Source organism: Bos taurus, chromosome 25, assembly GCF_002263795.3.
Source record: "Bos taurus isolate L1 Dominette 01449 registration number 42190680 breed Hereford chromosome 25, ARS-UCD2.0, whole genome shotgun sequence".
Lineage (NCBI taxonomy): Eukaryota > Metazoa > Chordata > Mammalia > Artiodactyla > Bovidae > Bos > Bos taurus.
In genome coordinates this window covers 21044404-21062987 of record NC_037352.1, presented here as the reverse complement: position 1 = coordinate 21062987, position 18584 = coordinate 21044404, and the positions used below count along the sequence as shown (strand labels likewise).

Genomic DNA, 18584 nt, shown 5'->3' with positions numbered 1-18584 from the left:
TCAGGGATCCAGCGGATATTGGGAATTTGATTTCTGGTTCCTCTGCCTTTTCTAAATCCAGCTTGAACATCTGGAAGTTCTCGGTTCACATACTGCTGAAGCCTCACTTGGAGAATTTTCTATTTTCTAGAAAATAGAAAATTTCTAATTTTCATAACTTTGCTAATCTGTGAGATGAGTGCAATTGTGCGGTAGTTTGAACAGTCTTTGACATTGCCTTTCTTTGGGACTGGAATGAAAACTGACCTTTTCCAGTCCTGTGGCCGCTGCTGAGTTTTCCAAGTCTGCTGGCATATTGAGTGCAGCACTTCAAAGTGTCATCTTTTAGGATTTGAAATAGCTCAGCTGGAATTCTGTCTCCTCTACTAGCTTTGTTTGTAGTGATGCTTCCTAAGGCCCACTTAACTTTGCATTCCAGGATGTCTGGCTCTAGGTGAGTGATCACACCATCATGGTTATCTGAGTCATGAAGATCTTTTTTGTGTAGTTCTTCTGTGTATTCTTGCCACCTCTTCTTAATATCTTCTGCATCTGTTAGGTCCCTACGCTTTGTCATTTATTGTGCCCATCTTTGCATGAAAAGTTCCCTTGGTATCTCTAATTTTCTTGAGGAGATCTCTAGTCTTTCTCATTCTCTTGTCTTCCTCTGTTTCTTTGCACTGATCACTGAGGAAGGCTTTCTTATCTCTCCTTGCTGTTCTTTGGAACTCTGCATTCAGATGGGTATATCTTTGCTTTTCTACTTTGCCTTTCACTTCTCTTCTTTTCTCAGCTATTTGTAAGGCCTCCTCAGACAACCATTTTGCCTTTTTGCATTTCTTTTTCTTGGGGATGTTCTTGATCACTGCCTCCTGTATAAGGTCATGAATCTCTGTTCATAGTTCCTCAGGCACTCCATCAGATCCCTTGAATCTGTTTGTCACTTCTGCTGTATAATCATAAGGGATTTGATTTATGTCATACCTGAATGGTCTAGTGGTTTTCCCTACTTTCTTCAATTTAAGTCTGAATTTGGCAATAAGGAGTTCATGATCTGAGCCACAGTCAACTCCTGGTCTTGTTTTTGCTGACTGTATAGAGCTTCTCCAGCTTTGGCTGCAAAGAATATAATCAGTCTGATTTCGGTGTCGGCCATCTGGTGATGTCCACGTGTAGAGTCATCTCTTGTGTTGCTGGAAAAGGATGTTTACTATGACCAATTTGTTCTCTTGGCAAAACTCTGTTAGCCTTTGCCCTGCTTCATTTTGTACTCCAAGGCCAAACTTGGCTGTTACTCCAGGTATCTCTTGACTTCCTTCTTTTACATTCCAGTCCCCTGTGATGAAAAGGACATCTTTTTTTGGTGTTAGTTCTAGAATGTTGTGTAGGTCATCATAAAACCATTCAACTTCAGCTTCTTCGGCATTAGTGGTTGGGGCATAGACTTGGATTACTGTGACATTGAAAGGTTTGCTTGGAAATGAACAGAGATCATTCTGTCATTTTTGAGATTACAAAAATATTTAATGCAGTATACAGTATGAGTCTGTTTGAAAAAAAGCTTCTGTGTATATAAGTGGAAGAAGAAAAGACTAGGGGACTTCCCTGGCTATCCAGTGGTTAGGACTCTGCACTTTCACTGCCGAGGGTATTGGTTCGATCCCTGGTCGGGGAACTAAGGTCTGTTAAGCTCTGTGGTGAGGCCAGAAAGAAAAGACTGGAGAACGCTCACCACCACTATCAGTCGATGTATCCACTTTGAAAACAGTTTGGCATTTTCTAATAAGAGGGACAGTGTGCATACCCTCAGCCTATCAGGTTACTCCAAGATGTACATCCTAGAACCTCTTCAATAGGTGCCTCCATATATATCTGTAAGGATATTTGTGGTGACTTGATAATAGCCACAGACCAGAAGCCACAAACCGAATATCCATCAGCAGTCAGTGGGTGCTTACATTATGGTGTAGTCAACCAGTCCATTCTGAAGGAGATCAGCCCTGGGATTTCTTTGGAAGGAATGATGCTAAAGCTGAAACTCCAGTACTCTGGCCACCTCATGCGAAGAGTTGACTCATTGGAAAAGACTCTGATGCTGGGAGGGATTGGGGGCAGGAGGAGAAGGGGATGACAGAGGATGAGATGGCTGGATGGCATCACTGACTCAATGGACGTGAGTCTCAGTGAACTCCGGGAGTTGGATATGGACAGGGAGGCCTGGTGTGCTGCGATTCATGGGGTCACGAAGAGTCGGACATGACTAAGCGACTGATCTGATCTGATCTGATGGGATGAAATAGTATGCAGTATTAAAGGTGAATAAGCTACAGCAATACATAATGACATGAATGATTCTGACAAACATATTATCGAGCAAAAGAAGTAAGACAGAATGTGAACAGCCAAAGCTCGAAGGCTTGCGGGGGATACAGAGCATGGTACCTGGGATCCTGCTATGTGTGACTGGAGAGGCATGTGGGAGATTTCAGGTCCTGGCAGTGGCCTTTGTCTTGAGCATAGAAGTGGTTGCATTGGCATTGGCTTTATGGTTCTTCTTTAAGACATGTAATTTTTTTTATATATGTTCTACCACGTGTATGATATATCTCATGACTTGTACAAGAAGAAAACCAAAGATTAGACCCTAGGAGTATAAATTGATAAAGGTTGTCTGGAGGGTGATTTCCATCAACAGCTAAAGGACACCCATCCTTTTTGATCCAACAGCTCTTCTTCTGCATGCCCATCCTAGAGGAATCCATGTATATGTGCCCACAGAGGTGCATATGAGGCAGTTCATTGCACAAAATTACAAAACCCAAGTGTCTATTACTCAGGGAGTAGATAAATATATTGTGATATATCCATAATGTTGAAAAATTCTTTTTGATTTTCTTTATGGGAGGTAGAACTATTTGTACCTAGAGATAAGGTCTTCAAAAATACGGATTTTATATATTGTTAAGACAGAAAAGATCTGTTATTGTTAAGACAAAAAAGCAGATACAGAATAATTCATGCAGTATTATTTCTGTTTGAAAATACCCCCACCTTGTCTATTTCTACATGCATGTTTGCATGTAAAAGTATTGAATATAGATCTGGCAGAATATGAACCAAACTCTCTCCCATTGTGGTTTGATGAATTTCTTTAGTATTATGTTTCGATTCCTTTCTAATTATCTTTTGTGTATCTACTGTAGGTTTTTGCTTTGTGGTTGCCATGAGGTTCACATATAATATATATATACACACACACATACTTCAGTATATTTTAAATTGATAGAAACTTACACTTGAATGCATTTTTAAAAACTCTACATTTTTACCTCCCCCATCACATTAACTTTTTTATGTCATATATCTTTTTGAGTATCCCTTGACTAATTTTTTTAGTTAATTTTACCTCTTTTGTGTTTTAACTTTCATACTAGCATATTCTGCCTTAACTATATATTCACCTTTTACCAGAGAGATTTTTATTTTCATGTTTTCTTGTTATTAGTTAGCACCTTTTCTTTTCAGCTTAAAGAAGACCCTTCAATGTTTCTTACAAGGCTGGTTTAGTAGTGGTAAACTCCTTTAACTGTTACTTATCTTGAAAACTCTCTCTCTCAGTTCTGAATGATAACCTGAGTGATAGACTGTTCTTGGTTGGAAGTTTTTTCCTTTCAGCACTTTGAGTATAACATGCCAGTCCCTCTGACTTGAAGAGTTTCTGTTGAAGTATCAGCTGATAAAAAAAATTAGCTGATAATCTTATGGGGTTTCCTTGCATATCGCAAGGTTTTGTGTTTTCTTCCCCCCATTGCATTTAAGATTCTCTTTAACTTTTGACATTTCACTTGTAAAGTCTGTTGGTGTGGTTCTCTTTGGGTTCATCTTATTTGGAACTCTGTGTCCTGGATCTTGATTTCTGTTTCCTTCCTCAGGTTAGGGAAGTTTTCAGCCATTAGTTCTTCAAATAAATTTTCTGCTTGTTTCTCTCTTCTCCTTCTGGGACCCCTATAATGCAAACGTTATTCTACTCGATGTTGTCCAATAAGTCTCTTAAGTTATCCTCACTTTTTAAAATTCTTTCTTTTTGCTGATCTGTTTGCATGAGTTCCACTGCTCTGTCTTCCAGGTCAGTGAATCGTTCTTCCGGTTCATCTAATCTGCTGTTGAATCCCACTAACGTATTTTTCAGTTCATATTCTTGAGCTCTATTATTTCCGTTTGGTACTTTCTTGTATTTTCTCTCTTTTTGTTGATGTCCTCACTGTTCATCCATTCTTTGCCCAAGCTGGGTGACCATCTTTATGACCGTGAGTTTGAACTCTTTTTCAGGTAGATGACTTATGTCTGTTTCATTAAGGCATTTTTCTCAGGTTCAGTCTCTTTCTTTCATTTGGAAACTATTCCTCTGTTCCCTCATTTTGCTTGACTCTCTGCGTTGGCCTCCGTGTAACAAGCGAAAGAGCCCCCTCTCCCAGGCTTGAAGGAATGGCTTTGTGTAGGAAATGAACCTTATTACTCAGCTTCACCCTAGCTCTCGGTTGTCTCTTATACCTTTGTGGCTGTCCAGGAAGCCTGGTTTGTTTCTTGATGGGTCCCGGGATGTGCCAAGACCTGTCTGTTCCTAAAGGGGTGATTACATTGAGCGCCCAGATTCAGGCTGATTGGAAGCCAGATCCGCAGGTAACAGCTTTTGAAGTATGCAGGGGCTGCAGTCATGGACCCTGCTGCCTTCCAGACTGGAAGATCTGGTCTGGAGGTGTCTCGTGGGCGACAGCTGCAAGAATGGGGACTTAGAGGAGTGTGGAAGCTCCTTGCTGGGAGGCACCATTGAGCAGGGGTGAAGCCAAGGGAGGGGGCACGAGTGATGTCTCCCTGCCTGCCTTCCCATAGGGCACCTCTGTAGCCCGGGTGGCAAACCTGAGGCCAGTCCTGCAGGTTGAAGCTTCAGGACAATTAAATGGGCCTTTTTCACATGCAGACCGGTTGTGTTACCGTCTCCTGTCTGGTGTCCTGGGTGTGGTATCCTGCCCAGAATACCACAGCATTTTCTGATAGAAAAATGTTCAGCATTTTCTGAGGAAAAAACTCAGTGTTTTCTGACAGAAAAAAAGATTTTTTGTCATAATGCGTCAGAGTCGACGCCTTAGAGTTGATGTGTTTTGTATTGGTGTCACAGCATAATAGCATATTACAAGGCTTAAGGACTCAAGGTCTCTTTGTAGAGTTATCACTGCTCTACACTGAATGAAAGCCACCGTGCTTGTGTTTGATTGGACATCCCTTTGGTGTCCGTTGTTTGGAAGTCAGTGATACTTGCCACTGAAATTCACATCCATAGATTTATTATATACTTCCACGGAACTTTGTTTTTAAGTGACACTATGCATACAGACTTCATTTCTATGTCTATCAAGAAATGTACTTAATTCTCCGTGTTATCCTTGACTCTTTAAGGGCTGTGCTATAATGAGAATATGTTCTATCTTACTGTTAAACTCTAATTACATATACTAAGACCGTCCTTTGGATCCTATAAATGTGAATTTTGATGTAATAAGTGCTAATAAAATTATACTGAAACAGTAAAAAAAAAAAAAAAATTAAAATGACTTTCTGATTGCTATGGTCCTGCAGGGCCCAGGAGCATAAGCCCCTCTGGTCATCAGAGTCAGGCAACCGAGGCGTTCCCTGTGGGGAACCAGGGTTGGGAAGGAGCGCGGCGGGGGGTGGGGGGGCAGGGCACACCTGCTTTTAGTGGTGCAGAAGGAGAGCGCAGGGCGGGGGGCAGGGGGTGGTGCCCACACCCTCAGCTTTCAGGAGGCTGTGTCTCCGCATGCCCCTCTGTGCCCCGAGGGGGAGAGTGCAGAATGGCGTTTTCCAGCACCTCTCCTCCCCCAGGATATTCCCTGTGCCTCTGGCTGAAGCTTTAAGACTAGCAACTGAATTTCCTTTGTGTGTAATCCGGTCACCTCTCAAACTTCTGCCTTTGCTCTGGTTCCCAGGATGAGTCTCTGTGTTCGAGCTCCTCAACAGGAGTATCTCAGATCCCCACAGCACCCCCGGGTCCCACTGGTTTCAGAGCCAGATGTTTTGGGGACCTCATCTGACTGGTGCGGGTCCCAGGGTTGGCGCGCCGGATGTGGCGCACAGACAGACCCTTCGCTCCTCAGGGAGGGGCTCTGCCCGTGAGATCCCTCCCTGCTGTGTGGGGGTTTTGTTCTCTGCCTCTCCAGGGGGAAGAAGTGAGTTCAGGGTCTTCGTGTGTCACCATCTTGATCCTAAGTGATTTTTATTTTCATCTAATGGCTAATATACTTTTTTTTTAAGAGGAAGATCTCTTGTTGCCTTCCCCTTTTATTTTTTAATTAAAATTATTTATTTATTTATTTCTGGCTGCACAGCGTCTTTGTTGCTGCATGCGGGCTTTCTCTATTTGCAGTGAGCAGGGGCTACTCTCTACTTGCGGTGCTCCAGCTTCTCGCTGCGGGGGTTTCTTGCAGAGCACAGGCTCTAGAGCGTGCACAGGCTCAGTTGCCCTGTGGCATGTGGAGTCTTCCCAGATCAGGGATTGGACTGTGTCCCCTATATGGGCAGGCAGAGTCTTAACCACTGGACCACCGGGAGCAGTCCACTAATATGCTTTTTAAGTTTAGAGAAAAATTTTAGGGGCTTCCCTGGTGGTCTAGTGGTTAAGAATCTGCCTTGCAATGCAAAGGCTGCTGGTTTGACACCCAGTCCAGGAAGATCCCACATGCCTCAGGGCAGTTGAGCCCGTGTGCCACAACTGCTGAAGCCCGTGTGCCCTAGAGCCTGTACTCCTCAACAAGAGAAGCCACTGCAGTGAGAAGCCCTAGCATCGCAACTTGAGAGTAGACCCTGCTACCTGCAAATGGAGAAAGCTTGTGCGGCAACAGAGACAGCACCACCAAAAGTAAATAAGTGTTTTGTTTTAAAATGCTCCCAATATAAAACAAAAAAAGGAAAACCTTAAAAAAAATTTTTTTTAACTATTTTTCATGCCACTTTCTATACACACACCCAAATCATGAGACTAGTACAGTGAAACCCAGACACTTATCACCTGGGTTTAAGAATGGCTTCTTCTTGTTTCATATATTCTGCTCACATTTTTTGCTAGAGTATTTAAATCAAATCCCAGGCATCATGTTATTTCATTTAGGAATACTTGACTTAGAAATACTTCATTTTGTATCTTTTACTGGTAAGGATTAAATTCAGGTTCACATTCTTTGGCAAGAGAATGTAGTGCTGTATTTATTGTCTGTTGCCTTACATCAGGAGGAGCATAATAGCTTATTGTTTCACTGCCGATACATATATAGAGATTTAGTGAGTATGTGGTTGTTTCCATTCACTCACTTAAATGTTTATTAATTGTTTACCATGTGCTAGGCTCTGGGTTGAACATTGTTAAGAAGGAAAAAAAACCTTCCAGCCACAAAATAGCATTGTAATACTGGTTGAAACCATAACAACAAAAAAGAAACTGACCTGGATAATTTTTTGTTTTAAATCTTTCATTCAATATGTTACTATGAAAATTTTCAAGCATACAAAAAATTGGAAAGAATTACCCAGTGAACTAGCATTCCAGATCAGATCAGTCGCTCAGTCGTGTCCGACTCTTTGCGACCCCATGAACTGCAGCACACCAGGCCTCCCTGTCCATCACCAACTCCCGGAGTTCACCCAGACTCATGTCCATCGAGTCAGTGATGCCATCCAGCCATCTCATCCTCTGTCATCCCCTTCTCCTGCCCCCAATCCCTCCCAGCATCAGAGTCTTTTCCAATGAGTCAACTCTTCGCATGAGGTGGCCAAAGTACTGGAGTTTCAGCTTTAGCATCATTCCTTCCAAAGAAATCCCACGGCTGATCTCCTTCAGAATGGACTGGTTGGATCTCCTTGCAGTCCAAGGGACTCTCAAGAGCCTTCTCCAACACCACAGTTCAAAAGCATCAATTCTTCAGCGCTCGGCCTTCTTCACAGTCCAACTCTAACATCCATACATGACCACAGGAAAAACCATAGCCTTGACTAGACGGACCTTTGTTGGCAAAGTAATGTCTCTGCTTTTGAATATGCTATCTAGGTTGGTCATAACTTTCCTTCCAAGGAGTAAGCATCTTTTAATTTCATGGCTGCAGTCACCATCTGCAGTGATTTTGGAGCCCCCAAAAATAAAGTCTGACACTGTTTCCCCATCTATTTCCCATGAAGTGATGGGACCGGATGCCATGATCTTCGTTTTCTGAATGTTGAGCTTTAAGCCAACTTTTTCACTCTCCACTTTCACTTTCATCAAGAGGCTTTTTAGTTCCTCTTCACTTTCTGCCATAAGGGTGGTGTCATCTGCATATCTGAGGTTATTGATATTTCTCCTGGCAATCTTGATTCCAGCTTGTGTTTCTTCCAGTCCAGAGTTTCTCATGATGTACTCTGCATATAAGTTAAATAAACAGGGTGACAATATACAGCCTTGACGTACTCCTTTTCCTATTTGGAACCAGTCTGTTGTTCCATGTCCAGTTCTAACTGTTGCTTCCTGACCAGCATACAAATTTCTCAAGAGGCAGATCAGGTGGTCTGATATTCCCATGTCTTTCAGAATTTTCCACAGTTTATTGTGATCCACACAGTCAAAGACTTTGGCATAGTCAATAAAGCGGAAATAGATGTTTTTCTGGAACTCTCTTGCTTTTTCCATGATCCAGCGGATGTTGGCAATTTGATCTCTGGTTCCTCTGCCTTTTCTAAAACCAGCTTGAACATCAGGAAGTTCACGGTTCACATCTTGCTGAAGCCTGGCTTCGAGAATTTTGAGCATTACTTTACTAGCGTGTGAGATGAGTGCAATTGTGTGGTAGTTTGAGCATTCTTTGGCATTACCTTTCTTTGGGATTGGAATGAAAACTGACCTTTTCCAGTCCTGTGGCCACTGCTGAGTTTTCCAAATTTGCTGGCATATTGAGTGTAGCACTTTCACAGCATCATCTTTCAGGATTTGGAATAGCTCATTCCAGTCCCCATATATTTTCTTTTCTAAAGATTTTATTGAAGTACAGTTGATTTACAGTGTTGTGTTAGTTTCTCATGTACAGCAAACTAATTCAGTTATACATATATATAAATTCTTCTTCATATTCTTTTCCAGCATTTTAACAGTGAAAGTTTTATGAAGCAGATGGTTAAACAGCCAATAGGAACTTTTTGGCTTAGATACGGGCTTCCCTGGTGGCTCAGATGGTAAATGTGGGAGACCTGGGTTCAATCCCTGGGTCAGGAAGATCCCCTGAAGAAGGGAATGGCTATCCACTCCCATATTCTGGCCTGGAGAATTCCACGGACAGAGGAGCCTGACGGGCTACAGGCTTAGATACATGATAAGTAGGAGGGAGATTTAAAAATCATTCCCGTGAGGAAATTGAACTTCAGGAACTATGAAGTGATGTGTCCCAGGGTCACCCGCCCAGTGGGCTAGAGCAGACCCCTGCAAGAAGGTCGCAGGCTCCCCGTGTCGTGGTCCTCTTCCCTGGTGGAGGCACCTGTTTTGGCCACAGGGAATTGGGAGATCTTTGGAGGCAGCCGGAGCTGCCGTGGAGTCATGATTCTGGGCAGAGGAGGCACGTGCTGCCCAGGTGTGAGTGCTGGGCCCTAGGAGGCTCCCCGACTCCCTCTGACCTGGGTTACAGACAGGGGGGTCAGCTCCTGGTCTGCTGGTCCGGCTCTGGGCGGGTCATCTGATGGGCAGGCGCAGAAGTCCTCCTGGCCTGAGTGGCTGCATCGGCCCCCAGACTTTGAGACCACTAAGGTTGTCCCACCTCACCCGACTGCTTTCTCTTCTGAATCCTCATTATACTAAGTCAATACCAGTTGACCTAAGATGTAATTGTCTTCTGTTTCCTGTGTTGCCCACCTGACCGTAGCTTTGTGTATACATGCAGCACCCGTCATGACCCTGGTCACCCAGAGCAGCCCTGTACAAGCTGGTGAAAGTGAACGTGTTAGTCACTCAGTCGTGTCTGACTCTACAACCCCATGGATTGCCACCCATCAGGCTCCCCTGTCCATGGGATTCTCCAGGCAAGAATACTAGAGTGGGTTACCATTTCCTTTTCCAGGGGGTCTTCCCGACCCTGGGATCAAACCTGGATCTCCTGCATTGCCTGCAGATTCTTTACCGTCTGAGCCACCAAGGAAACCTGTGCAGGCTGTCAGTGGGCAGTTTTTCCTGACCAGGCTCTGTTTCTTTGGTGACGACTGTCTTTCCCTCTCCAGGGGACGAGCTGCCCGAGCTGGACAACATGGCCGACAACTGGCTGGGCTCCATCGCCAGAGCCACCATGCAGACCTACTGTGACGCCATCCTGCAGATTCCTGAGCTCACCCCGCACTCCACCAAGCAGCTGGCCACCGACATCGGTGGGTCCCCGCGGCGGGCGGGGGAGGTTGTCCAGGAGGTTGTCTCCAGGAAGGTTGTCCCAGGGCTTCTCTCAGCTTCAGCTCGGGGTTGGTCTGGGAAGCTTTGTTAAAAATGTGGATTCTCCAGTCCCCGCCCCCAGAGGCTCTGACGTGACAAGTCTGGGTGGAAGCCTGGGCACCAGTAGTTTGCCAGATGTCCCCGGGGATTCTCACAGCTGCCAGGGCTGAGAGCCATTCAGGGGCGCCTTGGCAAGACAGGCTGGATGGGTGAGGCAGCCTGGTGTGATGATGCCCTGCCCTGCCTTGCCTTCTGTTCATCCATATAATCATCATCCAAACCGACCTTGATTAAGTGCTCACTACAAGCAGGCATGCAGGTCCTGAGCCAAGCTCTCGCGCCCATTGTCTTATGCAATCTTCAAAACTCCCCTGTGAGGTCTGTGCTCCTGCCTTCAGCACTCTGATAAGGAAACGGGGGCACAGGGCACTTGCGTCACAAGGCCACCCCACCAGGGTCGCCCCGCCGTCTCCACCTGAGTACCTGCCTGATTCCCAAGTCAAGGGGCGTGTGCCATCTCCTCCTGCTGGCACACGTCCCTGGAGGTAATGCCACCCGGTGGGAGGTGCTCTGAGGTTGGGGTGCTGCAGGCGGGCAGTCGGAGCATCTCCCCACCCTCTTGGTATCATTCCAGTGACTTGCCGGCTCTTTGGCTGGAGGCAGCTCTTGGAGCGGTCAAGGGAGCGGATGGTAGGAGACTTGAAGAGTAGCAGCCTGGAGACCCAGCCAGGGCTTTGACCTGAGTGAGCACAGGGCCAAGCCAGCCTCTGGTTTTGCCAAAGCAGAAATAGAAGTGAGATGCTTTCCTCCAGGTCACGGGGCAGTGAGTGACGGAGCCAGGCCTCGAACCCAGATGTGTGACTCCACTCGCTATACTCATTCATGGTCAGCTCTCAGCAGTTACAGAGCAGCGGCCAGCTCTCGTCATCTCACAGGGCACGTGTTCAGAGAAGAGATGAAGAGGTTCCCTTGTTCATCAGTGGTCCCTGTTAGTACAGGCAGGAGCACTGAGGGGAGAACCAGCAGAACTAGCGAGTGAGATTTGGGGGCGGCCCCTAGAGTTCACTCGTCTACATGTCATCTTCCCTCACTGTTCAGCTCCCATCCAGATCCACCTCTTCACTTGCTCAGTGGTGACTGAGCATCTGTTGCAAGCAGCTCTCATGCTAGGAGATGGGACAGAACCAGAGCGGTCTGGACAGTTCCTGTGCTCACTGAGCTTCCACCATGAGGGAGTGAGTGTGGGCTTAGGTCCCGGGAAGCTGCCCAGTGGTAACACAATAGGGAGCAGTGAGGTCTGTGGCAGCATATGGACACCTTAGGGACACAAAGTTAAACGTTGAAACAAAAGCACTCTTGCTGTCTGGACAGAAGATGTGGTAGGTTGTGGGCTGCCACTTTGCAGGTCCTGGCCTGCAGTCAAGGAGAGCGCATAGTTTTATGGGTGCACATGGGCCGGAGGCAGGTGTCTGACCGGTTGGTGGCGCCCTTCCTGGGAAGTGGCTGTCTGAGAGGGTCGTGGGGTCAGGCATCCAGGACAGAGCAGGCACCGTCTACAGGCTGTGCCTTGGAAAGAAGACACAGGGAAGATAGAGCCATGCTGGAGCTCCAGCCTAATCGGGGAGGAGAGATTGATGCAGGCGGTGATCAGAAAGTAGGGAGGAACTTGCTGGGTGATGTGTCTTCCAGCCCCTGGGAGCAGGAAGAGAGGGAGGAGCCGGAGAGGGCTGGCCGCGCTGCCCCGGAAGGATGAAGGGAAAGAATGCCCAGTTATTGACCACCTGCATCACATGGGGCGTGTTCATGGTCCTTGTCCCTCTTCACCCCCTGAGCGGTGCTGCCCGAGGGTACTGACTGCCTCCAGGGGTGGAAGCGGAGACACGAGAGGTCAAAGGAGTCACTGAGGTCACCCTGACCTTGGAAACCCCATTTTCTCTTCCACTCTGCCTGTGCTGCCTGAGCTCGCCTGCCGGTTAGGATGGGAGATGCTGCTTTTCAGAAGGATAGGCCCCTCACACCCCTCTTGGAGACTTTCATCAACTGGGCCTGGGGGTGGGCTCAGGAATCTGTCCTCACTTGTACCCCAAGGGGTTATATCTGGAAGTTGTGGGAACCACATTACACCAGGGATTGCCCCAAGCACCATCTGCATCCCCCCTGTAGAGGCTCTGCTGGGGGGTCTTTGGGAGCTGCTTAGATAAACCCTGTGTCTCCTGACCCCTTGGGTTTTCCATGTGGTCAGTGGGGGCCACTGGGGAGCAGGGCTGGGAACCCAGGAGTTCTCAGTGTAGAGCTTCTGCTGAGGTTGGCGGATCGGGCTGCAGAGATGAGTGTGTGGTGGCGATGTTGGCAACTCCTTCGTTTATTTAGAATCCCTAGACCTGGGCCTGGGCCGAGCTCACAGTCATATTTGACCGTCCTGTAAAACACCCTCAGAGTGAAGGCCCGTGGGCTGAGAGCAGATCTGGCAGCCAGCGTTGGGGGGGTTGGGGGACATCTTGTTTCTTACTATGGGGAGGCCCTTAGGGCTCGTCCGCTTGGTGCTGAGTCTGTCTGTCTGTGTCCGTCTGCTCCCACCCCACAGACTACCTGATCAACGTGATGGACGCCCTGGGCCTGCAGCCGTCCCGCACCCTCCAGAACATCGTGATGCTCTTGAAGGCCAAGCCCGAGGACTACAGACAGGTCAGCAAAGGCCTGCCCCGTCGCCTCGCCACAACGGTGGCCACCATGCGGAGTGTGGACTACTGACCCCCATGCTCCTGCTGACAAGAGTGTTGGGGCCACAGAACTCTCCAGACTGGTCTTGCTCTACAAATCCACCAGGCATTGGCCAGAACTTGTTTCGAAAGGACTTGGTTCATTTGTATAATCAAAAAAAAAGCCTGTTAATTAGAGGTAAATTATTTATTAGGAATTTTCAGATAATTTTTAAAAATGATTCCATCTTGAAAGTGCAGTTAATAAATACCATGAAATGAAAAAAGGCCGTTTTCTTTCCATTTTTACTCAGTGAATATTTGGATGCTTCCCATGTACTGGGCTGTCCACACTGGGGATTCGGCTGGCAAGGAGGCTGAAGCAGGGAGGGAGAGAGAATTGGCAGGTAAACTGACTAAGGTCTGGCTTCCTTGGTGGCTCAGTGGTTAAGAATCTGCCTGCAATGTGGAAGACCCAGGTTTGATCCCTGGGTTGGGAAGATTCTCTGGAGAGCGGCATGGCCATCCACTCCTGTATTCTTACCTGGAGAATACTATGGATGGGGAGCCTTTTACTTTCCTTTCCGACTAAGATCATCCAAGATGTTAGTGCTGGGGGCCCAGAGGGCGTCAGGGGGCAGTGGCCTGGGAAGAGCTGGACGGGCAACCCCAGGACCTGAAGGATGAGGGCTGTGCGTGGTGACGAGCTCTGAGGAGTGCTCAGGCTGAGGGCAAAGGCGGATCAGGCCCTGGGCATGTCCATGGTCAGCAGTGGAAGTGGGAAGCCGGAGATAAGGTCAGGGAGGAAAGAGGTGCAGATCATAGCATGTCCTGCAAGCCATGGTAAGGACTTTGATTTTCCCTCTTTTAAAAAACCCGCCAGGTGATGTAGATTCTGTCAGGTTTTTTTCTTTTTTTTAAATTAATTTTTGACCGAAAAGCCCTGTTGCTGCACGCGGGCTTTTCTCCAGTTGCAGCAAGCAGAGGTTACTCTTCGTTGCGGTGCTCAGGCTTCTCACTGCGGTGGCTTCTCTTGCTGCAGAGCACAGGCTCTAGAGCGCGGGGCTTTAGTAGTTGCTGCACGTAGGTTCAGTAGTGGTGGTTGCCGGGTTTTTGAGCACAGGCTCAGTAGTTGTGGCTCGAGGGCTTAGTTGCCATGTGGCACGTGGGATCTTCCTGGCTCAGGGACTGAACTCGAGTCTTCTGCACTAGAAAGTGTATTCTTTACCACTGAGCCACAGGAAGCCCTCTATTAGGTTTTCTTTCTTTTTTTTTTGGTCAATAGCTTCTGCATCTGTTAAGATTTTAGTTGGCTCTAAGTAACAGAATAATGTAATTTGAGTGACTTAAATAAGAATTGATTTTTGCTAGTAACAGAGAGTCAAATGGTGGTGGCTATGGGCACTATTTAGTGGCTGGACCGAGTCAGGACCAGCCTCTCTGTGATCTTGATGTTGCACTATGGGCGTGGTGCCTCATCCTCCTGCAAGTAGGTACAGCATCCGCATCCAGAGAGGAAGGAGGCAGAGAGGGGGTGGCCAAGCAGCAGTTCATCCCTTCCACTGGGGAGGCAAAGGCCTTCCCAGAGCCCCACCCTTGACTTCCTCCCAGGCCTCATGGCCATGTTGGGTCGCCAGGTGTCTCCCCAGCTGCAAGCAAGGCTGGGAGCACAGGAGCAGGACTGACGTCCGCCAGGCTGAACAGCTCTGCCGTGGGGCGTCCTGTGCACTGTGGGATGTTGAATAGCATCACTGGCCTCCACCCACTGGATGCCCGAGTTGTGACAACCAACATGACAACCAACAACATCCAGACATGGTCCAGGAGGCAAAACCACCTCTGGTAGAGAAACCCTGGCTTAGACCATGCAGGATTTCTTGCCGCCTGAAAACTGGGAGAAGGGCAGGCAGCCGAGTCCCTTGCAGGCTCCTTTTGAATTGAGCTGCACCATGTTCTGAGCCTGGGTGGGCTTTCCTTGTCTCCTACCCATTGCCTCACATTCCCGGAACATGGAGCCCGGGAATATTTCACGCACAAAGGAACTGAGGCTTGGAGAGATCTAAGGGGCTTGCCCAGAGTCACTCAGCGGCCATGTGCAGGGCTGGGAGCCCAGAGGTGTTGGCTCCGCCTAATCCCACCCAGGTCAGCCTGCCCGTGCCAGCCCCTTGGGAGTGGCACCACTGTGATCTCAGCCTTTGAAACAGCCCCACTGGGCTGCCAGGGCTGTGTCTCCCTCTGGGTCTGTCTCCCAGGGAATTCCCACACCTTCTGTTCCCCATACCTTTGGAAACAGTTTGGCTGGCCCTAAAAGAGCATTAGCTGCAAACTTCCACTGAAAAAAATATTTTGGTTTCTCACGTGGTGGATCACAGACATCCATGGCGGGGATCAAGCCTGGCTTCTCTCTCGAAGTGGGAGCTGGAGACCTGGAAGGCAGAAAGTGCTGCTTTGAAGTGGAAACCTCTTTGCAGTGACCTCTGCCAGTGTCGGTGAGTGCCACTAAGACAGGCTCAGGCTTGATTCCAGCTTTGCTACCGTCCAGCTGTGTGACCTTGGGAAAGTCATTCATCTCTCTGAGCCTTGTTTCCAAATCTGGAAAACAAGGGTCATAATGGTACCTAACTCCTAGGGTTATTTGAAGAATGCTTGAGATGAAATGAAGAGCTTCCCTGGTGGCTCAGAAGTAAAGAATCTGCCTGCAATGTGGGAGACCGGGGTTGGATGCCTAGGTAGGGAAGATCCTCTGGAGAAGGGAATGGCAACCCACTCCAGAATTCTTCCCTAGAGAATTTCATGGACAGAGGAGCCGGGCGGGCTGCAGTCCACGGGGTCCCAAAGAGACACAACTGAGCAACTAACACACTAACAGCACACAGTAGGTGTATAGTAGATGCTACTTTCATAGTCCTCTCGCACCTGTAATTCACCTATCCACTGGGGATAGTGGTGGGAATGACAGAGCGCCATTCCTGGGCAATTTTGGAACTGCTAATTTTTCAGGCTCTGATAGGACCCCAGGGTGGAATACGATACCCCGTCTCCCCTCTAGATCCGGAGGGGAGAGTGACGACCGTCTGCCTGACTCAGAGCCTGCTCTCAGAGGTGGGACCATCATCCATCTTTCTCCAGCCCTCCGTACTCCCCAGGAGAGACTAGCAAGTAATGCCCACATCAACCTGGTCCTTTTCTCCCATCTATAAGCAGCTCTGGGGGCTGGAAGCTCCTCCCACTCCTGCTCTCACATGTCTCTGAGCAAAACCTTTCACCAGAGTCTGTAAGGGGCTATCTGCCATAGGCCCCTCTGGGCAGGCTGGGCAGCATCTCCCATCCTCAGTCGCAGTGATTGGTTCAGGATTAGCATGTGGCCCAGGCTGATCCAAATGAGCCTCATTCTCAAAATTTTTGCTAGGAAGTTTTCTTCCTATTGTGTTGCTGAGCTGAGGGAATGGATTCTGGGACTAAAAGGGAAAGAAAAGCTCATGGAGAGAAAGTGTGTAAGACAGATGTCAACACAGAAGATAATAAAGCCAGCAGCTGGAGAAATCACTAGATTGAGCTGAACCCCTGGATACAGCCTTGCCTGAAATCCCTGGACTTTAATTAAAGAACCAATGAATTCCCTTTTTAACTCAAATTCAAATTAACTTGTGACCAAAAGACTGGTAAAAAGAGTTAGATAATAATCATTGCTTTGCCCCGTAGCCTCAGATGAGATAATAAATATGAAAGCCCTGGGCTCCTCTGAGGAACTGCTATTCTAATGATCATTGGTATTCTTATAGCAGCAAGAGGATGAGGCTGGAGTCTTGCCCTTGTCACCTACGGTAATAGCAATCTAGTCTAACACCTTACCTCTCCAAGCCTCAATTTATTTACTTGTAAAATGGGATGATCATATTTCTCAGTGGTTATGAGAATTCAATGAAATAAGACTTACAAAGTGTACACTTGGCCTGGTGCCTGGCACGCGGTAAGTGTTTGATACAATACAGTCATTGTTTAAAGACAACAACAATTACTAGTGAGTGTGGTGACAACTACCACTGCTAATAATAACAGCCCTAGTCGTGGTAGTAAGTCTGATAATTACCAAGAATTGTTGACTCCAGCCGGCAGACTTGGTCTGGCTCTGAGCTGGGAAACCTGGTTTCCCCCAGACCCGCCCCACTCAGTCCCAACCATGCTGCCTTTGACTGGAGTCGCGCCGCCTTCCTCCACAGGTGCCACTGAATGGGCACTGAAAGGGAGCACAGCTTGTTTGCCTTTCAGGCCAAGGACTCAGCTGTTCTAGACCAGCAGGCTGGGACGCCCTGGTCCCAGGCTCTGAAGCCCACACTCATTCACCATCAGAGCTGGCAGGTGACGGCAGGGCCCTGCAGTGGTCAGCTGTCTGCAGCTGCCAGATCCCATGCTTCGTTGACAATGGCTCCTGCTTCCTCTTTGGGAGGCTGATAGTATTGCCATGTTGTTGTTTAGTCACTAAGTACATCATGAGAAATGCTGGACTGGAAGAAACACAAGCTGGAATCAAGATTGCCAGGAGAAGTATCAATAACCTCAGATAAGCAGATGACACCACCCTTATGGCAGAAAGTGAAGAGGAACTAAAAAGCCTCTTGATGAAAGTGGAGAGTGAAAAAGTTGGCTTAAAGCTCAACATTCAGAAAACGAAGATCATGGCATCCGGTCCCATCACTTCATGGGAAATAGATGGGGAAACAGTGCAAACAGTGTCAGACTTTATTTTTGGGGGCTCCAAAATCACTGCAGATGGTGACTGCAGCCATGAAATTAAAAGACGCATACTCCTTGGAAGGAAAGTTATGACCAACCTGGATAGCATATTCAAAAGCAGAGGTATTACTTTGCCAACAAAGGTTCGTCTAGTCAAGGCTATGGTTTTTCCTGTGGTCACGTATGGATGTGACATTTGGACTGTGAAGAAGGCTGAGCCCCGAAGAATTGATGCTTTTGAACTGTGGTGTTGGAGAAGACTCTTGAGAGTCCCTTGGACTGCAAGGAGATCCAACCAGTCCATTCTGAAGATCAGCCCTGGGATTTCTTTGGAAGGAATGATGCTAAAGCTGAAACTCCAGTACTTTGGCCACCTCATGCGAAGAGTTGACTTATTGGAAAAGATTCTGATGCTTGGAGGTATTGGGGGCAGGAGGAGAAGGGGACGACAGAGGATGAGATGGCTGGATGGCATCACTGACTCGACAGACGTGAGTCTGAATGAACTCCGGGAGTTGGTGATGGACAGGGAGGCCTGGCATGCTGCGATTCACGGGGTCGCAAAAAGTTGGACACGACTGAGCGACTGAAATGAACTGAACTGAAGTCATGTCATGTCTGACTCTTGCGATCCAATGGGCTGTAGCCCACCAGGCTATGGGTTGCCATCT

General features: G+C 47.6%; 1 protein-coding gene across 1 annotated transcript in view; it reads left to right on the top strand.

Annotated features, from left to right (window-relative positions):
• The window catches only part of COG7 (component of oligomeric golgi complex 7), a 90163-nt gene extending 76697 nt beyond the window's left edge, over positions 1-13466 (top strand). Inside the window, 2 exon segments of the mRNA NM_001083372.1 lie at positions 10279-10422; positions 13065-13466. Of these exon segments, the coding sequence (NP_001076841.1) occupies positions 10279-10422; positions 13065-13231 (311 nt within the window). The 3' untranslated portion in view covers positions 13232-13466.
• Positions 13467-18584: the final 5118 nt, after the last annotated feature.